Source organism: Heptranchias perlo, chromosome 18 (genome assembly GCF_035084215.1).
Source record: "Heptranchias perlo isolate sHepPer1 chromosome 18, sHepPer1.hap1, whole genome shotgun sequence".
Lineage (NCBI taxonomy): Eukaryota > Metazoa > Chordata > Chondrichthyes > Hexanchiformes > Hexanchidae > Heptranchias > Heptranchias perlo.
The window spans coordinates 9,684,343-9,712,014 of NC_090342.1; the positions used below are offsets into that span (position 1 = coordinate 9,684,343).

Sequence of the window (27,672 nt, forward strand, 5' to 3'; positions counted from 1 at the left end):
GCGCACAGCAAGATCCCACAAACAGAAATGTGATAATGGCCAGATGATCTGTTTAGTGAAGTCGGTTGTGGGGATAAATATTGGCCAGGTCACCAAGGACAACTCACCTGCCCTTCTTCAAAATAGTGCAATGGGATCTTTTACGTCCACCTGAGGGGACAGGTGGGGGCCTCGGTTTAACGTCTCATCCAAAAGACCACACCTCCGACAGTGCAGCACTCCTTCAGTACTGCACTGGGAGCGTTGGTCTAGATTTTGTGTTCAAGTCTCTGAAGTAAGGCTTGAACCCACAACCTTCTGACTCGAGGCGAGAGCGTTACCAACAAATCAAGATCTTTGATCTATCAGCTCCTACTCCATACCTCATACAGTGTCAGCACGCTGGTGAAGCACCAGAGACAAGTGTCTGTCAGCCAGCATCCTTCGTCTCTACCTCCCCATGAAAACCTACTTACCATTTATTCCTCTTGTAAGATGTATCCCAAGCTTCCATCACCTGCTCCCTGAAACAACATTCCAACTTCATTCAAGTCCTGAGATTAGACTATGTGCTGTCGTAATAATAGACGAGTTTTAGAGCACGGAGTGGGTTCGGGATATCTCTGCTTCCTAATCCCATTCCCCAGAGTATCAATGCAAGGCCAGAAGGGAAGAGTGTTGTTTGAGAGGCAGACGGGTGTGGGAGGGAACCTGTACGCAATCGGAACAAGCAACAGAATAAGGAAAAAAGGAAGGATTTCGTACCGTTGCCTGTTATTATTCCCCAGGGAGCTGAATCCTAGAGCTCGAAACACTGCCAGTTACCTCACCACCTGAGGAATATCTCCCAGCACCCCCCCCCCCACACGACCATCAGGAGTCTGCTTTCTGAACCATGGGACTGATAGCTCAGTTTACTGGGAAGAGCAGATCCAATGTCAGCGTAAATCTGGAAAGGAGACAACATGGTGATTGTGCCCCCACACACAGCAGCCACCAACGAAACCAAAAGGAGGAGGATTCAACCGGTGCCCCCAACAGCAGCACTGCCGCCAATGTTGGCATAGATTCAAAGTGGCGGTGAGAATTGGGTGCGGTTAAAAAAAAACTATCCCATAATATACATGGAGGGGTTGCTACGGTAACAGTTGCACGCTCCCTCTGGTGGCATGAGCACCATGGTTTAAATTCCCAGTGCCAACTTTGGAGCTGGGCAATGTAACAGGTCCACAAATCCCAAGGTTTAAAAGGCAAAATGCAGAGTCATCCATCTTGGGGCAGTGGGGTTGCCATCCCATAATATACACCGGGTGCTCTCTACGGTAATAACCGTGGCAACTGGTTCTGCAACATTCACCCAGCGTTAGTTCACTGGGAAAAAAATATTAATGATGATGGTCTTCATTCATTATTAACCCAAACAGGTCAAACTTGTTGAGCGTGTACAGTCCTGCCTAGGTGACGACAGAAGCTCTGGGAATGTCGCACATCGAAGGGAGAGTGCAGTATAAACAAAAATGCTGCACTGATGGATCGCTCAGGTCTTTACTGCCCACTACTTTGTTAGAAGAGCTCAACTTGCCCTCCAATAGGTTACAGTCATAATACGCCACTTGCACAGTTCATTTCAATAGCCACAAGCCAATTAGGCACAGGAGTAGGCCATTCAGCCCCTCGTGCCTGCTCCGCCATTTGATAAGATCATGGCTGATCTGTGATCTAACTCCATATACCCGCCTTTGGCCCATATCCCTTAATACCTTTGGTTGCCAAAAAGCTATCTTATCTCAGATTTAAATTTAGCAATTGAGCTAGTATCAATTACCGTTTAGTCGTAGGGCGACCGTGCCTTCAGCTGCCTAGTCCCCAACCTCTGGAATTCTCTCCCTAAATCTCTCCACCTTTAAGATGCTCCTTCAAAACCTACCTCTTTGACCAAGCTTTTGGTTAGCTGTCCTAATATCTCATCATAGTAGGCACAGTGGAGAAGGAGGCCATTCGGCCCATCATACCTGTGCCAGCTCTTTGAAAGAGCTATCCAATTAGTCCCAATGTCCTGCTCTTTCCCCATAGCCCTGTAAATTATTTCCCTTCAAGTATTTATCTAATTCCCTTTTGAAAGACTATTGAATCTGCTTCCATCGCCCATTAAGGCAGTGCAATCCAAATCATTACAACTCGCTGCATTGAAAAAAAAGTTTCCTCCCGTCGCCTCTGGCACTTTTGCCGATCACCTTAAATCTGTGACCTCTGGTTACCAACCCTTCTGCCACTGGTGTGGCTTATGTGGCTCGGTGTCAAGTTTTGTTTGATAACCCTCCTTTGAAGTGCCTTGGGATGTTCTACTATGTTTAGGCGCTAAATAAATGCAAGTTGTTGTTGTATAAGTGGAACAACTGGAAGCCCCGCGTTACTGGTGGGGCCTCAGGTGTAACATCAGGAGCAACTTGCCCCGCGATTCATCTCTGGCCAGCAAGATTAACGGATGGAAAAATCGCAGACAATGCACTCACAATATTCCGATTAGCCTCCCACTGAGTCCAAGGCACAGGGCTCCAGAAAGTTCTGCCCATCCTCTCACAAACTAATTAAAGTTGCTTTCTTATTGGGTTAGTTGCGTACTAGAGTCATCAGCTCTGATGTATGGGTCTGGGCCAGCCAGCAGCCCCAAAGGAGACTTGCTGGTTTCACCAAGGCTGACAGCCAGGAAGATCGGTGGGGAAGCAGGTCTTCAGCTGGTCGTTGTGACTACGGCAAGTTTACGGTGGGGTTGCCGCTTGCTGCACCAGATCCCAGTGTGGGAAGCTGGCGGCAGTGGTAGAGACAGTTTAAAAAGGAAGTATATGTACCTCCATTCTCCATAGGACTAATGGAAAGTACAGACAAGACTGTGCTAAATGGGAGCTTTGGTGAGGTGCAAATCAGCGGTGGGATTTACATCCCCCTGGAATGTAGGTTGTGGTCATGTCCGTCAGGTTGAGTTAAGTGTCTGCAACTGCATTTAACATCTGGAGAAATATTTGTGGGCTTGCTCTCCTCCCTGGATGTGGGGCAGCAGCAGGAAACTGAAACATTGTATGGTGTACTCAAAGGCATCCGAATGTAACCCACCACACAATAGGAATTGCCATTGATTAGAAGGCAAGTAACCATTAGAGATCAATTAACCATTAGATTGACCATCTCTAGTTGCTGTATGTAGCAATGAAGGAATGAGAAGTTTCCTCCTTTTGGTACTTCTAGTGAAATCACAAACACATTCAAAAGGAAATCATCCCCATATGTTTTTTTTTACTTCATCTCTTCCAAATGCCATGATTCCACAGTTCCTAGGTACCCTTGCATCACGCCCAAGCCTCAGTCAGCGACGGGCACACTATTCGACTGTGTGGTGCATCGCAGCCGAGCCAGTCCTCCACGGGCGTTGGCATCACATGAACTTCCTGCAGGAGGTCACCGAACAGTGACTGTCCCCAGGGAACCCGGGCTGGTTTTCCCCTCCCTAGCTTAGGGTGTTGGGCCCATACTGGGCGAGATCAGATAATTCAGCAGACGCCAGTAACGAACCTGGGACCTTCTAGTCTGTTTGGCAACAACTGAGCCACGAGGGACGCATCGCGCGGCAGACGCTCAGCCCCCGGAGAGCTGAAATGTATAGAATGTTAGGAACCACAGACTGTTGAACCCTGTGGGTAGAATGAAAGAGGCAAGCTCGTGTTTGCAATTTGCACAAAGTGCAGACTCATCTCTGTGCGGAGACACAGTGAAACAGCAGGTCACATGTAATGATTCACCATTTTAATCAAAAAGCGAGTTGTGTTCTGAACATTTTGCTCATAGAATCAAAGAGATTTCAGCAGGGAGTCCATCCAGCCCATTCATGTGGTGACACCACACTGGAGCTATCCAGTCTGATCCCATTTCCTGACTCTTGTGTCCTTTAATATTTTTCCTCTAATTCCCTCATAAATCATATGATTACCTCAGTTTTCAATAGCCATCTGTGTTAATGACTAATTAACCCAACATGTGAAAACCTTACTTCCCATTCTCATCTTTTCATCGACACGGAGATCGATAGACTTTAGTTGGGCAAGGGGATCGAGGGATATGGAGCAACGGGTACAAATCAGCCATGATTTAACTGAATGGCGGAGCAGGCTCGAGGGGCCAAATGGCCTGCACCTGTTCCTATGACAATTGGTAAATTAAACCTTTTCAAAACTGGACGCTTTTAGATGCCAATCCGAGTCCCAGTGAACACAGTCTTAGTTTTTCATCTAGCCAAGGCCCTTTCTGCAAGGTTTTTCCAGATATGATAATATTCACTTTAGGACAGACAATTACACCATTATTCATCTCCTCCACCTCAAGAACGGACTTGGAATAATAGTCTGTGTAAAACAAGAACAACTTGCATTTATATAGCACCTATAACCTAGTAAATGTGCCAAGGCACTTCACAGAAGGCGGCAAGCGGCAATAGAAAAGTCAGGCAAGATGGTGGAAAATATGGTCAAAGAGATATCTTTTGGCAGATGTGGCAAGAGAAAGAATTCTGTGAGAATGCAGCTGAGATGGCTGAAGGGTCACATACTAAGTGTCAGCCTTGGTTCAGTGGTTAGCACCCTTGCCAGAGTCAGAAAGTCATGGGTTCAAGTCCCACTCCACCTAATTCAGGCTGAAACTCCACTGCATTGGAGATGCAGTCTTTGAGACGTCAAATCAAGGCCCCATTTGCCCTCTCGTGTGGAGGTAAAGGATCGCATGGCACCTTTCGAAGTAGTGCAGGGGAGTTTGCCTGGCCGACATCTATCCCTCACCACCACCACAAATAGATTATCTGCTCATGTATCTCACTGCTGTTAGTGGGATCGTGCTGTGTGCAAATTGATGCTGTCTTTTAAATGAGATGTTAAACCGAGGTCCCGTCTGCCCTCTCAGGTGGATGTAAAAGATTCTATGGCACTAGCTGAAGGGCAGGGAAGGTGTCCCAGGCGAACAATTGTCCCTCAACCAATGCTACCAAAACAGATTATCTGGCCATTCATCTCATTGCTGTTTGTGGGACCTTGCTGTGTGCAAATCAGCTGCTACATTTCCCTACATTACAATAGTGACAGTGGTAGAATGCTTCAAAATTGGCTGTAAGGTGCTTTGGGACGTTGTGAAAGGCACTATATAAAGGCACGTCCTTTCCTTTTCCTTAACAGGAAATTTATCTCGACACAATCAATACAGTCTACAAGAGGATGTAGATACAAAAATAAGGCACAAGAGGCTTGTATCAACATACTACATTGCAGATACATTGAACAGTGGGAAGTTAGGCCACTTAAGGGCACACACACGGCTTTAATGTTCTCTTGACATATCTTGTATCAAATTCTGAGAAATATTATTCTAAGCCATAGCAATGTTACACAATGCTTTGACAAAGGTCTTAGGAAAACAACATAAACTTCCCTCCCCCTCAACACCCGTTCAACCTTCTCCAAGCAATAGTGAGGCGAATACTGGAGAGGCAGACATTTCATAGCTGCAATCAATGGTACAAGTGAAGCTCTTGGGGTATAGCCCCAGTACTTTAATCAGAGTGGGGCGAGGGTTTTAATTACCACATACCTACCAAAAGCACACATGGCATCAGTGATCATTGAGTGGTGACCTAGTGATTGAATTACTGCTCTAAGCTCACTACCAGGTATCCGGTAATCTTTTGACAGACAGGAGGCAAAGCATAGTTTAGGTAAAGTAACCTTGGCTCATACGTCACATGGTTTATGTTATCTTTGGTCATCTTTCTTTGTGCCACCCCACAAATTACCAGATTTATTGAACATATTTCCACAACTTGCCATGGTGGAATGTGAGCTCGCTCTCTCTCGCTCGCTCTCTCTTCCACAACTTGCCATGGTGGAATGTGAGCTCTCTCGCTCTCTCGCTCTCTCTGGATTGGTAGTTCTGTACCATACCCACTAGATTACCATATGGTCACTAATTATAAAAAAAAAGGTGAAAACCCAAGCTATAAGCCCCTTCTTTGGCCCACACTCAGCTGCACAATTCCAGCCCTGTACACTATTACTACAGGTATCTAAACTGCATCTTCCATATCAATGTCAGCAAACACTCGAGGTCACACGTCGTTCACACCAGTCCAATTCTGCAAACCATTGGTTTAACCTGCTAAAAATTAATATGCTGCTACTACTGAGCTATCATCTGGCAAAAGCAATCCTGCAGTTTGGGAAAGCTAAAATCTGTATTACATTTCAAACAAACTGGAAGGAATCAGAACCTTATTTGGGAGCAGGCTGGCTCAATACTGACTCTGGGCTATAAAACATTTATCGGAAAACTTATTTCTGATGGATTGCCTACGATGTTGCTATGTTGAGTCTGCAAATGTCCTCCCATATAGCGAAAGAACGACCAAACTTGCATTTATATAAAACACCTTTTAGGACCTCAGGATATCTCAAGGCACTTCACAGCCAATGAAGAAGTACTTTTGTACCATGCAACATCTCTGGCAGCCTGTTCATCTTCCTCAGACTAGCCCAGTGCCAGGGGAGTACGGAATGCTACAGCTCTCAACGGCCAAATTTATATGGGCAGAAAAAGAACGATGTGCAAGGCAGGCAATGATGCTCCTTACCCCCTTTAAATAATAGACTTGCATTTATATAGCACCTTTCACAACCTCAGGGCATCCCAAAGAGCTTGACAGCCAATGAAGTACTTTTGAAGTGTAGTCACGATTGTAATGTAGGAAACATGGCAGCCAATTTGTGCACAGTAAGGTCCCACAAACAGCAATGTGATAACGAGCAGATAATCTGTTTTCAGTGATGTTGGTCGAGAGATAAATATTGGTCAGGGTACCGGGGAGAACTCCCCTGCTCCTCTTCGAATAGTGCCATGGGACCTTTTACATCCAGTTGAGAGGACAGACAGGGCCTCGATTTTAATGTCTCATCCGAAAAAAGACACAGTCAGTGCAGCACTCCTTCAGTACTGCACTGGACTGTCAGCCTGGATTTGGAGCTCACGTCCCAGAACTGGGACTTGAACCCACAACCTTCTGACTCAGAGGCGAGAGGGTTACCCACTGAGCCAAGGCTGACACCTTTTAGTGACAATCACGCCAGCACGAATCCCCTTAATTGGTCCTGTGTTCAGAATGTGCGCCTTTACGCACAGAATCCAGCACCTGCTGCCAGCAATATGGAGTCAGCACTCAGCAATCAGAAACCATGCACTAACCAGAACTCCCAATCTTACTGCTGATTCTGCCCAGATTACTGTCAGCATAATGCTTTATACTGACAGTAGTTTCTAGGCCAAGAACTCAGAATTTGATCAATTCTTCACATCAAGGCAGCAAATTGCCGTGGCAAGCTCTTTAGTTCTCAGGTTTAATGATGAATATTCTGTTATTACCAATGACAGGAAATTACAGGCTAGTTATCTAAAATCGCACCACAATGAAAATCAGCAGTGGTCATCGACCGAACAAGTCACATCTAAACAGAAACAACAGGCGTTAATAATAACATCCAATCTTTCTATTGCTGCACAACATGAACCGAACTCCTACCGACAAAGAAACCCAGACAAAATCAGCACTCAAAACTTTTTCTAATGACTACATGTTAATCCAATAATATTCAAAGACTTGAGTTCTATCCAACCAGTACAAGGGGGCCTGTAGCCTACAAACATTGCACTGCACACACACTTACTGCTTTTACCTGGTGTGCACTTGTTCACTGTAATCTCTAATCTCCTATTACACGTGACCCTGACCTGCTTTCTAAAGACATTGGGGTATAAATCTCTCTTGGAAGTGAAAGAAATTCGGGCGCCCACCACCAAAATCGGCTTCAATAGAAAGAAAATCGGGCAGAGACTAATTTATACCCCATTATATTTCCACACCCTGTCAAGAAACACAAAAAGTTACCCACAGGACAACTGGAAGAGCCACTTCTAGATCTGATGGCAACATTCTGAACGAACACAGCGACAAATAACTCGAACACAACAGTTCATCCACAAGGGTAGAGAAAGCAGGGGCGGTGCACCCACAACCTCCGAGTATCTGTGCCCAGCCGGGCGCACGCAGTCAGAAACTCAACCCTGAACGAAGATACAACGGTGATTGTTGACACGAATTCAAGAGCTGACTGTTTTTAGTTGCCTCTTTACTACAGATGCGGTCGATCGGGGATGGGGGGATGGGAATGGGTGTGTAAAATCTAAGAATTGGCCATCCTGAACCACAGATCCCAGCGAACTCGGCTCCATTTGTGCCCGTATCTTTTCCTTGTTGGTTGCCTTGGTTTGAATTTCGTGAAAAGGGTGGGTCTTTGAGCGTTTATCCACCAACAGTGCGATGAGAGCATGGAGATGCACTGGTATCCACAACTTTGAGATATGCAAATTAATGGGACTATAGCTTCAAGCTTTATATGTAGCCTCCGAGGCTCCAGGTGGTCCACAGAGGCAGAAGGGTTGGACACCGTGGAGTAGATTATGGGGCTGTAGGACTTTGGCCATGGCCGCCCACCTCAGAGAAGATTATTGTAACACTCACTACCAACTTTATAATCATTAACACTTAAACACAGAACGAGAGGATATCTGATCCCAACACTGGAAACTGGCCCTGTTAATCCGCCCAGAGATCTCTTTTCAGTACAGTTCAACAGAGTTTCAGCAAGGGAACAGTTCTTTCGGAAACTGCAGGGTGGGGGGATGTGTTTGTTGATGGGATCATGCTGCAGGTGATGAAAACGGTGGAAGATGATCTGGTGAATGCGGAGGCTGGTGGGGTGGAAGATGGGTGAACGAGGGAACCCCATCACGATTATAGGGGTGGAAGGGGTGAGGGCAGGAGCACGGGAAATGGGACAGGCCTGGCAGGGGGTCCCGTCTACCACAGACGAGGGGAATCTTCAGCCGAGGGAAAAGGAGGACATTTTCAGAAGCTCTGGTGCGGAAAGTGGAACCAGCAGAGCAAATGCGACAGAGACATTGGTGGAAAGGAAGAGAGTGTGTCTTTCCGAGAAGCTGGGTGGGAAGTAGTATAATCCAGGTGGTTGTGGGTCATGGAGTTTGTGATAGATGTCAGTAGAAAGCCCATCTCCAAAGATAGCACAAGAGAGAAGTCCAGGAAGGGAAGAATCAGAGGTGGATCACAAAGGCAATGGAGGGGGTAGAAATTTGAAGCAAAGCTAAAGAAGTTCCCTAAATCAGGGCGGGAGCAGGAAGTGGCCCCAGCACAGTGTAATGGAGCAAGAGGGCAAAAAAAAAGGGGACTTCTGCAGGACTGGAAAAGGAGTGTTCAACATATTCTACAAAAGGACAGGGATAGCTCGGACCCATGCAGGTTCCCATAGCGACAACTATTACCTGGAGGAAGTGAGTGGAGTTAAAAGGAGAAGTTGTTCAAAGTGAGAACTAGTTCAGCCAAGTGGAGGGGGATGAGGGACTGGTTGGGCCATTGTTCTAGGAAGAAGCAGAGGGCCTGCAGGTCACCCCGGTGAAAGAGAAAGGTACAAAGGGACTGTACATCTTTAGTAAAGAGATGGTTAGGGTCAGAAAGCCAGAATTTGTTGAAGTGGCAGAGGGCAGTAGAAGAGCTGGCACTTAGGATGGGGATCATCCATCGGAACACTCTGCTGGTGGGACTGTCTGCGTCCTTGGTGTTGACCTGCTGCTTTACTTCGGGGCCTCTGGCTCCCTTCTTGCAAGTTTTACTTACCTCCATTTCTACCTGCCCCACCTCACCACCACCTCAGCTATACACGTTCTCTGTACCTCATGAACATCTTTAATTTATCTCATTGTGCCTCCTGTTACTGTCACTTCAGCCATTCAATCACCTCTTGTTATCCACTTGAAAGAGTCTTTGCCTGAAATGTTAGCTTGCCCATTCTCGCCACAGATGCCGACCGACCTGCTGAATGTTTCCAGCATTTTCTCGGTTTTGTTTTATATCAACCGCATTCTCCTCATTAGCCCGATGTGGCTTACAGCAGAATGTAAACCAGAGCGCTTCAATAGTCACAAGAGACTGTACCGGTGTAATCTCCACGAGAGACGCAAAAGAGTTTTGAGATTTAAATCAAAAAACGTTATCTATTCTCATTTGAATTGCTGAGTCTGGAATCTTGGACATTAAAGAGATTTTATCGTTCATCTGTCTGGGCCCCTCTTGAAAAATAAAACTGGTTTATACAGAGCTGCTGCAGTTATATAAACAGTAACATACCCACATTTTCAAGCTTCAGAGTGTACGGGGAGAACAGATGGTCAAAGAATGATTAACAGTGGCGCTCTGTACATAACCCAAGCGATAGACTCCTGTTATAAAAGCTCGTCCCTGTGCTATAGTAACCAATGACGGAGGAGCCATTTTGCAAGTGGCGATCTGAACGACATTCACTTGCCACCATCTGAATTAACAGATAATAAACTTATGTAAAAATAGTCAGGGTGCAGCACTCAAACGGACATCCACACGCTGTGTGCGATGCTGTTCCGTACTTACGGCCCGATTTTAACTCTGGGCCAGTTTTGGACGGGCGAGTAGCAGCATGGGTTAGAAACTCACCCGCTGCTCCAGAAACGGGGTATTTTAACCGTTTTAAAATACCACCAGCCGACTTCCCACACGTCCCGGGCTGGAAGCAGCGGGAAAATTGGTGAGGCCCACCGAGACTACTCGGGGTGGGGGGGGGAAAAAAAAAAATCGGCTGCGAGGGGCTGTCCCGTGGTGGTCCCGCGATCGCAAGGAGGGGATCGAAACTGCAGCGGGCTTTGGGGGGGGGGGGGCAAAGTTTTCCCACAAGGGAAAAAAAAAAAATTTTACCTTTTTGGGCCTCCTCTGGGCCCAGATCCCCCTTCCCAGTCAGGTTGGCCTGGTGGGGAAACTAGCGCACTGCGGCTTCCCGCTCAGGCCACCAAGTTAAAACCACAGCCAGGTCCCGATGACTCAAATCGGGACTCGACGCGTACATGTGAAAAGGACCCCACGGGCTTTAGCCGGGTGTCTTTACCACCTGCTCAACTGAGCAGGTTTTAAAAAAATAAAATAAAAAAATCGGGAACCATCGGGCTGCCGGCTTCTCCTGGGCAGGCAAGTAACCTGGGCGATTTTAACTGCTCATCTGCCCGGTTTCAGACAGGTGGGTAGGGTTAAAATCTCGCCCTTAAGTTTTGATTCCTCCACTGTACAAAATCAAAACCCGTTGAAGGACATTATTTGCGACTCATGGGCGCAAGGGATGGAATCGTACAACATGGCATGTGTTTCTGTGGTTCAAGATGTCGATGAGTTCCCCTGATGGTCATTAGGTTTAATCTAGTCACTAGCTAGGCCATACAGACCAGGAAGACCCCCAGAAAGAATCCCCAGTCTGTGCTGAGTTAGCTATATTACAACAGTGACTACACTTTAAAAAGGTACTTCATTGGCTGTTAAGTGCTTTGGGACAATCCTGAGGTCATGAAAGGCACTATATGAATGGGAATCTATCTTTCTTTAGAATCATAGAATAATCCAGCACAGGAGGAGGCCATTCGGTCCATCATGCCTGTGCCGGCTCTTTGGAAGAGCTATCCAATCAGTCCCACTCCCCTGCACTTTTCCCATAGCCCTGCAAACTTTTCCCTTTCAAGCATTTATCCAACTTCATTTATTCTTTTAACTAATCTCTAGGGCAGTGGAAAAGGAATGACAATTTTGCCTCAGCACCATTAACTTAAGGATGGGGGGGGGCGTGATTGGAAATCAGCTATGGTTCCACTCCCTGAGCACCATACTGTGACCGTGGGATCAGGCTAGGCCGATGCCACCCATGGTTAAATAACCTGCCAACACCAGTCAAGACAAGGACACGAATAGTGGCCCATTTGGATGGAGGTTCTGGAGGGTGAACTGCAGAAGCAACAGGTGAAACCCAACCCCCTCCCAGCAAGCAGCGGTCTGCGACTTTAGGAGTTCGAGCAGGAGTGGAAATTTAAAAAAAAAATTTTTTTTTTAAAAATTGGCCCACAAAAGACTTTAAAAGCAAAAAGGAAATGTCATCTGAAACCCCCTCAACGTATTACTGGCCTAGAACACGCAGCAGCCAGTTTGTTAATCCATGTACATAGTTAATCAATCAGCCTTGGACAGTATCTGGACTGTTAAACATCTGCTTTGCCATCATTATTGGTTCACTAATCACAGCTACACTGTGCAGTTATCAGATGTAGTGGGAGGGGGAGGGTTGCAGGGAGGAATCCAATTGCCAGACAACTTAGACTTTGCAAGAGCTGCTAACATTCGTTTTAAAAAAAATACGCAGCGAGCTGAAAACAGAGTTTGTACAGGGTTGTAGGGATTATTGGAGCCAGACAGCAGCATGTGGGACATTCGAATGTTGACCAATCAAGGTCATAATTGTGAGGGAAGGCAGTAAAATATCAAAGCAGGAAACTGCAGCTGCGCTCTGATTGGGTCAGGTTACTTTAGGTTTATCTTTGTGTTCAGGATGGGCCATACCCGATCACCACCCCCATCCTTCAGCTGATTACATGTCTGCAACACCAGTCAGCCCTGCCCGCCCCCATCGTCTGAGATGCAAAGAAAAACAGACCTGTAGTCAATTCAGGAGAAGGTTCGTGCTGAAAACAGACCTTCAAAAGCAGAACCAAACAGCTCTCGTGCTTGCAACCAGTGCAAACTAAGACACTGGCACAATCAAATTAGATTTGCACAGGCCATAATATTGTTCTCTATATGGACACCAACCACTTAACTGATTTTCAGAAAGATATTGACATGCAAGTTATAACACTTGCAATACAACAAATATCATGCACATTTCTACTGCTTTTCCACAAGGCATGCAATGCCATTTTGCACGATTGAAGGAGGATGCCGAATTCACAAGATCACAACATAATTAATGGCCGTCCTCGGCCATTCGGCCCATCTCTGTTCATCCACCCAGAAGACCCGACAGTTCCCCACCCCACCCCCCCATTGCTGCATCTAATTCATTCGAGGGTTTTTGCCTCTGCTGATCTATCTGGGAGTCCATTCCTCGTGTTGATCACTCGATGGGTGAAGAAGAATTTCACGATAGGGCTATGGGGAAAGAGCAGGCAAGTGGGACTAATTGGATAGCTCTTTCAAAAGACCCACAGAGGCACGATGGGCTGAATGGCCTCCTTCTGTGCTGTATGATTCTATGACATTGGTCCTAAATTTACCTTTTACTAGTTTGAACATCTGTCCCCTTACCCTACTGTCATAAATGTATTTACCATTAAGAAGTCAATAAGTTTAGTCAACATAATTGTGTTTTTTTAAAAAAAAACACGCCAATCCATAATCTAACAATTCAACATTACATGCATTTTTCACACTACCATAGCAGATGGTGCCAGGATTACAGTTTGCAAACTGTGCTATTCCCCAGCTTTGCAGTGCTAATTTGATCCTGTTACATTCTGTGGGAGTGAACGATGCCTGGAATCCTAGCATGCCGTTTCTCCAGCACTGTGCGTTAGGGCGATCTGCACAAGCAGCCTATTTTACTTCTGACTTGTGCGAGTTTTAACTCAATTGAGCAGCACAACATTCTCTACACAGAGACAGAGAGAAAGAGAGATCCCCTATCCTGGTGTTCAAATCCCTCCCTGTCTCTGTAACCTCCTCCAGCCTAACAACCCTCCGAGATCTTGGCGCTGCTCCAATTCTGGCCTCTTGCACATCCCCGATTTTAATCGTTCCACCATTGGAGCTTCCTTCAGCTGCCTAAGCCTCTCCTTCTTTGAGAGGCTCCTTAAAACCTACCTCTTTGACCATGCCTTTGATCACCTGTCCTAATATCTCCTTATGTGCCTTGGTGTCAAATGTTGTCTGATTACATTCCTGTGAAGCACCTTGGGATGGTTTACTACGTTAAAGGCGCTATATAAATGCAAGTTGCTGTTGTTTATCCAAAAATGCTTGCCTACCACGTAGTGGAGGATGGGTATGATGTTGTCACACGATTGAGGCCTACCTGAAACTCAGCACTAAGTAACCTAGAGCTGCCTCCCCAGCAGCTAGTTCCACATTGGTCTGCTTCGATCAAGTCATTTATTTTCAAGAAAAGATCACCATCAAAACTGGAGCAAGAAACCTTTTTTTTTGTGCAAAAGTACAGAACAGCCCGAAAGATTACAATCTGCACTTCAGGGAGCAAGAACTTTGACGGAGGAGAATATTTAAAGACGGAATTGCGTTGCTAGGCCATGAGTCTGGCACCACTGCTGCTTTCCTGCTCTCTCCACCCCAAAGCCAAAAGATGATTTTCTGCCTAAAGATGATCTGGTGATGTTCATCTTTTTGAAGTGAGATTACAGCGATTTCTCACTAATCTCCAAACACTAGATCAACAGACCGATTTTCCAAACAGTATGAGGCACTGTCACTGCCCACAGAGCAGCTGTTGTCTGTGTGAACACAGCGTTTAATGTGCAGGGATTACTTGAAGTCAGTGCAACTTGCATTTAGATAGCGCCACTAATGTAGTAAAACGTCCCGAGGCACATCACAGGAACATTCTCTGACACCGAGTCACATAAGGAGATATTAGAACAGGTGACCAAGAGTTTGGTTAAAGAGGTAGGTTTTAAGCTGCGCCTTAGAGGAGGAGAGCACAGTAGAGGGGTTCAGGGAGGGAATTCTAGAGCTTGGGGCCTAGACAGCTGAAGGCACAGCCCCCAGTGGTGGGGCGATGAAAATGGGAGATGGGCAAAAGGCCAGATTTGGAGGAGCGCAGAGATCGCGGAGGGTTGTAGGGCCGGAGGAGGTTACAGGAGGAGATAGGGAGGGGGCGAGGCCACGGAGGGATTTAAACACAGTGCTGGGAGGGCTTTCCAAACCAAATCACGTCCCGAGTGATACAGGTTTTGATATTCCTTCGCGTGTACAAAAATGAAGGTCAGCAATGCCCTCACAAGTCAGCAGTCAGAAGGGCTGCATTTCGAGAGCATTTCACACGACAGGAAGACGAAGCCCCTGAACCCGAAAGCACAGGAGATGGCGGAAGAAGCCGGAAGCGCGGGTCCACAATTTCACACCTACAAATTTTCCAGACAGCCGGAAAATCACGTGCAGCACCAGGCCCGAATTTCCGATACATGCTCCCACCAGCAGCCCAAAAAGACTGGTAAATCTCCTCCATGTTCTACTGATTTGATGTAGTCCTGACTGAAACTAGTATCTGAACGCAAAATTACCCAAGACAAAAAAAGTAGGCACATCAAGTAATGAGACAAGTTTCAAAGAGTGGAAAAGACAGAACTCTGATGTAGAGCAAATCCACTTTACCCACACTCTTTCCCTCCCCCTCCCCCCCCCCCCAAAAAGGACAGATCAGCAAAGTCAGCATGTCCTGGCATTTATCGGCTTCTTGTGTTTCACAGGAAACACTTTGTTTCCTCAACTTCCAAGGAAGAAAAGTCCAAGGAACCCTCAGCATTAGAGCAGTGTAGTCGAGCTCCAGATTCACTGCTCCTTTGGCTATTTCTGGACTGGCAGTTTCAGGGCAATCACACTGGAGTGTGGTGAAATTATTAGGAACGTCTGTGCCCTGAAGGTACAATTTCAAAACCGGCACACCAGTACAGGCTAAAACATGACCCGGGCTGGGATCAGAAGCTTCCTTTTCGCTCAGTCTTCTTTCGTTGAGATGTTGATTCATGATTTGGGCGAGGTGCTACCCGTGCTAGTTGCCATGTGGTGCCTGGCTCACATTGCCGATCATGCGTGAACCTAGGCAGCAAACATTGGCAGGCATCAGCCAACCGTGTCCCCTCCCTGGATGGCACACTTGTTGCCGCAGTCACGAGAGATCAAGAGCGAGGATCTTGACAAGACGATTTAACACGGATTGGGGATTAAACTTGAGGCTTGTGTTTTTTTGGGACAATTCAGTCACACACTAGCCTAGATTTTACCTCCCAGCGGAAACCACGCGGACAGAGGCCGAGGCGGGCAGCAAAGTGTCCAGTGCCCTGCAGCATAAAGCCCAGGAGATTTTAAAAACACCTGGGGCCTCGTGACCTGCTTGTCAGCCGTTAAGTTTGCCGACTGGACCTGGTGGGAACAAGCTTTCATTAGCAGCAGGCGTCCACCGTCGGGGTCCTGGAGGAACGGTCCCCGACATGGAGTGGGGATAGGATGAATTGTACAGAACCAGATCCACATTTAAACAATTGGGCCTGTGCAGCAGTTCTAAATGTTTAGTTACAGATCACGGCTAATTGCCGCCATATTCCCCAATATCTTGGGAGCTCGAGTCAGTCTGCACATGCACAAAACTACGGGATCGATTTATCTCGCAGCTGGTTTAACAGAGAGGGCCAACTGCACTACTGAGACTTGAATGCGGGGGAGCAGCACACTTAGCTCACTCTCCCTGGACGGCAATCTATAAACAGCTTGTGTTGCTGTCAGGAGGAGGTATCGATGGGAGTTGCAGGCTTCTCTCAGTGCTGTGCTTTTGCTCCATTTACTTTGCCGGGCCACCCCATCGACAGCCAAATGTAGCATCAATATTGGAGTTGCAATAAAACACGCATCTGAATTTTTCTTTAAAAAAAAAGGTAGCCCCAAAAGGAACGTCACTTGGGGGTGGGGGGTGGGAGGGGCGCGATCTTGACTTTCGGACAAGCCATCGGCAAGAGCGTGCTGGAGTTCTGACGAAAGGTCTTCGACCTACATTAACTCTGTTTCTTTCTCCACAGACGCTGCCTGACTTGCTGAACTTTTCCAGCATTTTCTGTTTTTATTTCAGATTTCCAGCATCTGCAGTATTTTGCTTTTGATTTATTTTTTTAATCTACTGCCAAAATTTTTTTTTTTAAAAAACAGATCTTATGAAACATTACAAAAAGCTGTTGCAACATGAAACATTCACACTGCCAACATAACTCAGCATGACGCTGGCTGCATGCAGGTGCATGACTCGATAAGAGTATACATTGGAGGAGGAAAAGGAACGAAAGCTGGAAATCTTTTTCTAAAAGAATCAGCTCGTTATTCGTCCTTTCAGATCTCAAAGTATTTTTACTTTTTTTTTTACATTCACGAAGTGTACAAAGGCCATTCCCAAGTCAGAACACCAAGCAGCTGTAAACTGAAGTTACCTGCGGATAAATAATGCAGCAGGTACGAGCATTAAAATGCCTTGCAGAGTTTTTCCATTTGAAACAGATCCTCCTGCAGATAAAGCTGACAAGGTGCCCATGGTCACAATGGCACACTGAAAATCCACTACCTCTTTTCAACAAGGTTTCATAGAATCATACAGCACAGAACGAGGCTATTCAGCCCCATCGTGCCTGCGCAAAATCGTAGTACAGTACAGTTAGAGGCCATTCAGCCCATCATGCCTGTGATTTGAAAGAGCTATCCAATTAGTCCCACTCCCCTGCACTTTCCCCATGGCCCTGCACAAATTTTTTCTCCTCAAGTATTAATCCAATTCCCTTTTGAAAGTTACCACCGAATCTGCTTACACCACCCTGTCAGGCAGTGAATTCCAGTTCATAAAAAACTCGCTGCGTTAAAAATAAAATTCTCATCTCCCCCCTGGTTCTTTTGTCAATTATCTTAAATCTGTGTTTTTGGAAAGTTTTAAATTAATCCAAGCAGATGTTTCCGGTTGATGGTTGCGCTGATTTAATCTCCTTCGTTTGATCACTGTTCAATCTTAGACTGGATACAAGGTGCTAAACTTCAGAAATGCAGAGTAACAAAAGCATAAATGGCTCACGGGGCACAGATCCACTGGCATTGGGAATGGTGGCGGCCAATGTTCCAGCGCTGTGCTAACCATTGCCAGCTCCCAGTGCCCCAACTTAGTGAAACCGGCTGCTCAAGATCCACATATCAGGAGCCGACAGAATGAGCTACAACATAAAAATTAACTCCTACTGAGAAGATGGAGACAAACATGAACTCGCACTTGCCCCAACAATTGGAATCCGTTTGCATTCTTAACAGGAAAAAGGACCTGTACCTTTAAAGAGGCACTATCTTTCTTCCCAGAGTGGGAGGACCACTGAACATCATTTCAACCAGGATATGCTGGTCACATGCATGGAGGATTGGAATGAAACCCAACAACATAAATTGTACTAATATGTTCAAGTGCTTGGTAAACTTTTTTTTTAAAGTATATGGTAAGCAAACATTTTTGAGTAAACAATTTGCATTTATATAGCACCTTTAACCTAGCAAAATGTCCCAAGGTGCTTCACAGGAGCATTAGCAAACAAAATTTGACACCGAGCCACATTAGGAGATATTAGGGCAGAGGTACGTTTTAAGGAGCGTCTTAAAGGAGGAGGAGTGTTAGAAAGGAGGAGAGGTGTAGGGATGGAATTCTAGAGCTTAGAGTCTAGGCAGCTGAAGACATGGCCACCAACGGTGGAGCGATTAAAATCGGGGATGCACAAGAGGCCAGAGATCTCGGAAGGTTGTAGGGCTGGAGGAGGTTACAGAGATAGGAAGGGGGCGAGGGCACGGAGGGATTTGAAAACGAGGATGAGAATTTAACTTTTTTTTTTTAAATTGTTAGCGTGGATTTTGGACTGTTGAGACTCCGAGTGGTGATTTTTTCCCACAACAAAATGTTGCTGGACCGGGAGCCAACATAGGCCAGTGAGCACTGGGGCGGTGGGTAAAAGGGACTAGGTGCGAGTTAGGATATGGGAGAAGATACAATGCACTGTTTTAAGTCATGGAAAACACAAACGTAAAGAACTGAAAAAGGAAGCACCACTCGGTGCAATGGCAATCGGGATTTGTATAGACCACCGAACTTTAAAGTATGCCCTGTGTACGTTGAAATTAAAATCAATACAAATGCCCAGTGTCACTAAAGGGAGGCCTAGGTGCTCAATTGACTTTGTATGAGGCACACGACTAAAGATAGTCAAGAGTTCAAAATGAGTTTTCTTCTTCTTGTTTAATAAATTGTAAACAATTTTACAACACCAAGTTACAGTCCAACAATTTTATTTGAAATTCACAAGCTTTCGGAGGCTTCCTCCTTCCTCAGGTGAATGTGGAAAGGAGGAAGCCTCCGAAAGCTTGTGAATTTCAAATAAAATTGTTGGACTGTAACTTGGTGTTGTAAAATTGTTTACAATTGTCAACCCCAGTCCATCACCGGCATCTCCACATCTTGTTTAATAAAGGCTACTTCAAACTACTTTGGTATGAAATAAATACCAGGCTTCCTTCCCCCTCCCCAATGAGGCGGCATTTCCCTGCAACTGCTGCAGTTTTTACAACACTGCTCTGAAAATCCAGAATAAAATTCCTACTTCGTTTGAATAGCGTTAAAAAAAACATTTCAATCACTGGCTCAGATCCTAACAATGTAGAAAATGGCTTCAATTTTATAAAGCCAGCTGCAAGTTCACTCAGCTCCAAGTCACACACCATCCCAACTTGGGACATAAATCGCCGTTCCTTCATCATCACTGGGTCAAAATCCTGGAACGCCCTGCCGAACAGCACTGTGGGAGCACCTTCGCCACACAGACTGCAGCGGTTCAAGGTGACGGCTCACCACCACCGTCTCAAGGGGCAATTAGGGATGGGCAATAAATGCCGGCCTTGCCAGCGACACCCACATCTCAAGAATGAATATTTAGAAAGGAGACATAAAAATGCACAGAAAGAAAACACATTTAAGATTTGCAATTCCAGCTCCATAGTTCATTTTATAAGGAGCTTGACCACAATCCCAGGCCATTCGGGTTAGAAATATATCAATACTATCTTCATTTTAATTGAGCACGCTAAACCCTATTTCAAACAGAATAGTGCAGGTTATGCACCCAATACTCCAAGTCTCAGTTTGGCAGCACTTGGCTGAGTTAGAAAGAAGTGTGGTGGGTGCCCTTAACACACCAGGACTTTGACTGACGCTATGCAGTACTGATGGAATGCTACATTGTTAGAGATGTTATCTTTTGGAGGAGATATTAAACTGAGGCCCCACCAGCCCGTTCAGGTGAATGTAAAAGATTTGCCTGCATAACAATTGAGTGATTGTGAAGCGCTTTGCATCCCGAGGACATAAAAAAAAGGTGCTAACTTAATTCAACTTCTTTATTTCACTCAAATGGCAGACAGCGGGACCTTCGCGTCTGGACCACGAGATTGATTGACCGACAGAAGGAGTGACGCTGGAACCCAACAGAGCAACTGGAGCTGGGAAGCAGTGTGGCCGGGAGGAGCAATGCAGTTACATTCTGTGCTGTAAACTCAAACGGGCCATTCGGCCCAACTGGTCTATGTCGGCGTTTATGCTCCACATGAGCATCCTCCCACCCGACTTCATCTAACCCTATCAGGATACCCTTCCATTCCTTTCTCCCCCGAGTGCTTTATTAGCTTCCCCTCAAATGCATCTATGCTACTTGCTTCAACTACTCCTTTACCCAGAGAGTGGTTAGAATGTGGAGCGTGCTACCACAAGAAGTTTCTCCTGAATACCCTATTGGATTTATTAGAGACTATTTTATACTTATGAACTCTAGTTTTGGGCTCCCCTATAAGTGGGAACATTTTCTCTACGCCTAGCCTTTCATTATCTTAAAGATCTCTGGAGAAAGAAACAGAGTTAACGTTTCAGGTCAACGACCATTAATCAGAACTGGAAGAAGTTTTTAAGTAGGTACAGAGTCAGGGAAAGGGAAGAAAGAACAAAAGGGAAGGTCTGAGATAGGGTGGAGGGCAGGAGTGATTAAATGACAAAAGGGATGATGGTGCAAGGCAAAGGAGGTGGTAATGGGAGAAGTTTTTAAAAAATGGATTGTGGGGAGCTGCAAATGGCAATAGCCAAACCGTTACCAGCACCTGCTGCGTGAGAAAAATGGGAGCAGCAGTTATGAGCTTGGTCAAAGAGGTAGGTTTTGAGGAGCATCTTAAAAGGAGGAGCGGCTGAAGTGGACATTCCAGTCATAGTGGTGTGAAACTCAAGTGACAAACAACTGCAGGTGGGGAAAAAACACATGAACACTACAGCCCCGGTCTTAACTGGTCATGATGTGGAGATGCCGGTGATGGACTGGGGTTGACAATTGTAAACAATTTTACAACACCAAGTTATAGTCCAGCAATTTTATTTTAAAATTCTTAACTGGGGGTGAGGCCTTCGGCTACCTCACGTGTGACAGGAAGTGCCATTTCTCCCACTTGGGACCGCAGCCCCAGGCTTAGTAACATGACCAGTAAACGGGCTCCCAGTTAAACTAATTGCACACCCCTGTGCCAAGTCATTCCATTTTAGCTTCATCTTCCCTGTAATCATGTGTCCTGTGAACCATCTGGATGCACCCAGAAAGCTCAGGTAACACTAGTTTTTTTCCCACCAAAACCAAAATAAATGTTTAATTACAGAGGAAGCTGAGTGATTTACATCTGGTTTGAAAAAAGGTACAGCTTTCAAAAGGGATACCATTAGTGCTTCACACCGGTAAAGTTGCTGTTTAATTATGGTTTTCTGATCAACGCTACACCTACAATCAGAACCTTGGATTAAAGAACGGTTTCTAAATAGTTCTTAGCCTCCTCCTCTCCTAATAGTGCCAGCCCACTGTGAAGTTTGATTAGAGTCCCCAGCCACATCTATGCCCAAAGTTTATACAGCTAATTTCCTGTTCGGGCACTCCTAGCATGCAGCGATGCTTACAGGGAGCACTGATCGTGGAATCAGCCCTTATATAACCTTCACTGATTGTAAAGAAGCTGGGGAAAAAGATCCCAGAGTTGGAAAGGCAACACAAGGAAACCTTTTTTTTTTATATAAACGCAACAAGTTGTTATGATCTGGAATACGCTGCCTGAAAGCAGATTCAATAGTAACTTTCAAAAGAGAATTGGATACATACGTGAAGGGAAAAAATTTACAGTGCTATGGGGAAAGAGCAGGGGATTGGGACTAATTGGATAGCTCTTCCAAAGAGCCAGCACAGGCACGATGGGCCAAATGGCCTCCTCCTGTGCTGTAGCATGCTATGAAGGAGGTCCTGGGATCAGCACTGTGTGAACTCACAACCACTCTGAACTTGCATAGCCTGTCACAAGAGGTTCTGCTAGTCTTCGGAACATAGGACCAGGAGTAGGCCATTCAGCCCCTCGAGCCTGTTCCACCATTCAATGAGATCATAGTCTTGAAGGACAGTTCGTTTGAAAAGGAACAATGCACTTCCACATCTCATCACCATGGAATGCAATTCTTTTTTTTAAATTTGCTCTTGGGATGCAGGCAACACTGACAAAGCAGTATTCATTGCCCATCCCTAGATGACTTGAGGAGATTAGAATTGAACATATGGAAATTTCCAAACGCCCTCACGACAGACTGCAAACCAAACAACCACATCATCATAACTCAAACAATAAGGATATGAAGTCATCCTCAAGTGTGAGCGTCAAATTGCTCCTGAAAGTAGCGTTTACTTCTAAAAGTAGAAGTGAGAACTGAAATTGGTAAATAGTAACAAGTTTTTTTGTAAAAAAAAGTACAGCCAATTTTGTTTTGTAGTTGGTGTGTGTTTAGACTGTCTTTATTCTTTAACATGACCTGCCTCTTAAGTGCCAGCTTGGCTCTGACAGTAGAACTCTCACCTCCGAGTCAAAGAGACTTAAATTGCATCAGAAGGTTGTAAATTGAAACCCCACTTCAGGGTTCAATCACATAATCTAGACTGGCACTTCAGTGCAGTACTGTGGGGAGTGCTACACTGTCAGAGGTGCCACCCTGACGGAGATGTTAAAGTAAGGCCTGGTCTTCGTGTTCCATGTGGATATTAAAGATCCCACGGTACTTGGAAGACTAAGGAGACCTCAGTGCCTTGGACAACATTCCACCCTCAACCAACACTACTAAAAACAGATGATTGGTCACCCATCTCATTGCTCTTTATGGGGCCTTGCTGTGTGCAAAATACCACTCTGTATTTTTCCCCCTCAGTAATTGCCCAACATAATTAATTCTACGTGAAGCACTTTGGGTAATTTTCGAGAGATGTAGTAAGGTGTTATATCATTTCTTTTGGGAGATCCTTTTTTTTTGGGGGGGGGGGGGGGGGGGAAGTGCAGAGGATGAAAAGACAGGTCTCAGGAAATACAGTACTGCAGTATTTGTATGTAAACACTCACTTCCATTCCCTACACTACATTACCACAATTACTGAACTACACCTTTTCTAAAGGATCACAAACTGTAGACAACAGTCAGTAAAAACTTGAGCTGCAGGAGGTTGCTTTAAAAAAGGACAATGTAACCTGCAATTCAAGTAAAGTCACAGCACATTTGTTATCAAACACCCTTTGACTCCTTACTAATGGCCTTGTCCAGAACAGCGACGCAATTTAAATCTGTTTGGGCCCTCATGAAATGTTTCTCTTGTATCTTAAAGTTTACTGAAATACGTGACAAGGACCGCAGCAGCGTGGAAATTTGATACCTGGTACTTTAAATTTAGGCCAGTAGGTCATTGGGGTCCAATTCCATTAGAATGTGTTCTGACACAAAGCACATTTTACATGGGGAGTGGGAGTGAAACCAGGCCCATCCCCCCCCCCATTTCTTCCCTCTTCTTTTCCTGAAGGTACTCAATATGAACAGGCACTGGCAAGCCTGCTGGTGCCTCCTCACCCAGGGGAGCATTCCTCATTTGCCAGCCTAAATGGTGGGAGCTGACCAGCTATTCAACCACAGAAGGAATCAAGAACTGAAGCCCATCCTGTCTCATCACCAAACATCCACACGTTTTCCAGCAGGATGGCAATCAGGAATGGGAACCCACCTTAGACCTGGGCCACAGTATCACAATTGGCTTCAGTGCTCATGGTTTGAAGGGGGCGGGGGGGGGAATTGCCAGTATTCCTGATCATTATTTAATAACCACTGCTAGAAGCAAGGGCTTGTGGTCTTCAGTTAGGGACAAGATTGGTGGAACCTTATTTCACAACCCCCCCTCACAGTCAGGTTGATTGCAATTTATGTCTGGGCTCATGCAATCAACGGAGTGAGATACCAGAGGGTACCTGTGTAACTGCACCCCAAGAAGTCACCACCTTCAGGAGGGAAGGGGAGAATGGGGCCTCCTTTCAGAAACAGCAGAGGTGCAGTTTTAACTTGGGGGCCTTCCTCTACTGTTAAGTTCGAATAAAATAGGGCCCATTACTCCCGGTGACTACAACGCGTGTGAATTCTTTAAACAAGGAGTGCAGTTACTGATTAAACTTTACACTTCTGCCACTGGATAAAAGTAGCAAAAAAAAAGATACGAGGTATGTTCTGTTTAACCTCAGCTAGTGACTACATGAGAGAAAGATTAACATCACAATTAGTCATTCATTACTGTACGCCTACACAATCTGACATCAGTGACTGTACAAACTAAGTGCCTATTTATGTTTTACAGTGTTTACAAGACACGCAATCGTACAGAAGCTGTGTCACATTCACCAATGCAATGAACTTGCGTGTAGACAGCAACACCCATCAAACCTACCGGCCTCATTTGCACACTTACCTCGCCTTCTAAAATAAAAATGTCACAAATATTACCAAAAGAGAAAAAAAATCTTTTCAAGTGTAGACAAAATATGGACACATGCCAGAAAGGCACAAAGCTGGTGGCCTGGGAGCAGTGCAGTTCAAAACCTTTGCACACCTAAAACAGTTACAGTGTATTGTGACTGAATCTTATCCCTTTTGTATTGGTGTTAAAGAAACTGGATATTTTGTCCTTTTACTGATTATTTTCTTTTTATAATATCTGCAGCCCACATATGTTTTCTTCTTAATTCTTGCTACTAAAACATTGCTTTCAAAAAATATTGTTACACACACACACACAAAAAAAAAATAAACTTACTGGATCATGTTTAGGTTTAGCTTGAGGCTTTTTGAAGAAGGAAGTTCTTGCAGTGAAAAAGAACTCCTCGGAGTCTTCCTCTAAGCTGCTGTAACCGCTGCTCATGGTACTGGTCCACGTCATCTGCAAAGGTCTCCTTCCCCAACACACACACACAAGCGGACAGTCTGCGGTGCAGAGAAACGTCCAATTCGCCAGGTAATGACTGAGGCGGTTTCTCATGCAGTTTCCCCTGAGGTGTAGCTGGAACTTAAAAGGCCTGACCTGCTCTCGGCTCCCTTCAGCTCAAGAGCAATTGGTTTTTGCCCGATTTTCAACTTCAATGTTGACATTGTACATGATGTGCCTCCCTCTCTCTCTCTTTTGTGTGTGTGCTTCTCTCCAGATACTTGGCTGTGAACTTTCCCTCCACGTAATCCACTGCCAAAAAAAAAAGAAACTTCTCACTTTGTACAAGAGAGAGAGAGAGAGGAACCTCGCGGAGAAGCAGCTTCGTGTTCAGTAACCTGTTGGCAAATCAGATTTAGTTATTCTGCAGCTCACACCCACACGAGTGAGAGATGAAGTCATCTCTGTCCAACCCCGATCAGCGCCTTCAGCCTCTGCAATTAGCGACCAGTTATGCTCCCTGCAAATCCGACAATGGCCAAAGTCATTCATCCAGCGCTAACAGCAGGATTGAATTAGTTGATAAGAGGGTGTAAAACTGACCTTTAACTTTAAGCATGTGTCCATTGTGAAGCAAACAAAAAAGGTGGAGATTGTGCAAACTGTACTGAAACATAATGAGACTAATGATGCTTAATCTCAGGGGGAAAAAAAGAGTCAATTTTTGTCACAAGGTTACAGAATATGGTTAACTAGATTCAGATTAAACTGACCTGCAGAGTGTTTCTAGCATTTTCTGTTTTTTATTTCATATTAAAGTACTTTTATATGATACCAATATTTTTACTGGGTTTCCCAGCTGCCGGTTTCAGCAAATCTGGCAAATTCAATTTAGCATCAGGGAACGATGATACCAGTACAATATAAAAGTTAGGAAACTCGTCTACACGCAAAGGGTGGGGGAGGTTTGGAGCTCTCTGCCGCAAACAGCTCAATTATTAATCTTAAATCTGAGATTGATAGATTTTTGTTAACCAAAGGTATTAATGGAGATGGGGCTAAGGTGGGTATATGGAGTTAGGTCACAGATCAGCCATGATCTCACTGAATGGCGGAACAGGCTCCAGGGGCTAAATGGCCTATTCCTGTACTTAAAGCAGTTTTAGTTTGGTTTAAAGTATTTTCACGTCACCTTTGTGTTACAGGGTTGGCTTCAGTGCTGATGACAGCAACTCTGTATAAATCACCTGATGTTCTGGCAACAAAATCCTCCTGGAACTGGTTTTCCACTCAGACTGAAATATAAACAATGGTACTTTGGTTGGGCAGCTTTCAGATCAGTCTCCACATCCTTCAAAACTGCAGTCGTCATCATCATCATCATCCTCAAAAAAAACTACTCTCAACACCTTCCAACCTTTCCGACTACAACCCCCATCCCCAACCTTTCCGACCACAACCCCCAATCCCCAACCTTTCCGACCGTAACCCCCATCCCCAACCTTTCCGACCACAACCCCCATCCCCAACCTTTCCGACTACAACCCCCATCCCCAACCTTTCCGACTGTAACTCCCATCCCCAACCTTTCCGACTACAACCCCCATCCCCAACCTTTCCGACTGTAACCCCCATCCCCAACCTTTCCGACTGTAACCCCCATCCCCAACCTTTCCGACTACAACCCCCATCCCCAACCTTTCCGACTGTAACCCCCATCCCCAACCTTTCCGACTGTAACCCCCATCCCCAACCTTTCCGACTGTAACCCCCATCCCCAACCTTTCCGACTGTAACCCCCATCCCCAACCTTTCCGACTGTAACCCCCATCATCCCCGGGAAACCCGGACGTCCTTACGATTTTGACATAAGGATGTCTTTCCTGATGGGTTTCCTGACCTCAAATTGACTCCCCTGCCCTCTTCCTGGCTCCGTTTCAAAATTGAGCCCTTCGAGTCAGCTTTCACTGAGCGCCAACACCACTCAACTCTCCCTCTCTGCCTCATCCACTGATCCATGGCCATTGCCACTCTCTCTAACTGCCTATCCAATATTAAGACCTGGATGAGCCAGAAGTTTCTCCAGCTTAATGTCGGCAAACCCAGCAGAAGTGTTGAAAATTATGAAGGGGTTTTGATAGACTTGATAAGGCGAAACTGATTCCACTGGCAGGAGGGTCAGTAACCAGAGGACACAGATTAAAAGGTAATTAGCAAACGAACCAGGGGGGAGATGAGGAGAAAATTTTTTATGCAGTGAGTTGTAATGATCTGGAATGCTCTGCCTCAAAAGGGCGGTGGAAGCAGATTCAATAGTAACTTTCCAAAGGGAATTGAATGAATACTTGAAGGGGAAAAATTTACAGGGCTATGGGGAGAGAGCAGGGGAATGGGACTAATTGGCAAGCTGTTTCAAACAGCCAACACAGGCACGATGGGCCAAATGGCCTCCTCCTGTGCTCTATAATTTTATGGTATATTTGGTATCAAACAGAATAAGGAATTGTGACAACCCAAATCTCCTGGGGATGCAGCGTAAAATTGCCCCTGAAACCTCAACAATTTCGGGTACGCCTTCGGCATCTGGCTAAGACTTCACCCTCGTAAATCGTTCCTCAG

At 45.5% G+C, this 27,672-nt stretch overlaps 1 protein-coding gene across 3 annotated transcripts in view; it reads right to left on the reverse strand.

Moving 5' to 3' along the window:
• Nucleotides 1-27,672, reverse strand: part of rassf3 (Ras association domain family member 3) — a 190,233-nt gene that overhangs the window by 70,058 nt on the left and 92,503 nt on the right. Inside the window, exon 1 of one of the 3 annotated variants that reach the window (XM_067999356.1) lies at nt 24,946-25,443. The exons of the other annotated variants lie outside the window; for them this stretch is intronic. Coding sequence (XP_067855457.1) covers nt 24,946-25,167 — 222 coding nt within the window. The 5' untranslated portion in view covers nt 25,168-25,443. Of the gene's footprint in view, nt 1-24,945; nt 25,444-27,672 lie in introns of those variants that run through there. 3 annotated transcript variants of the gene reach the window in all.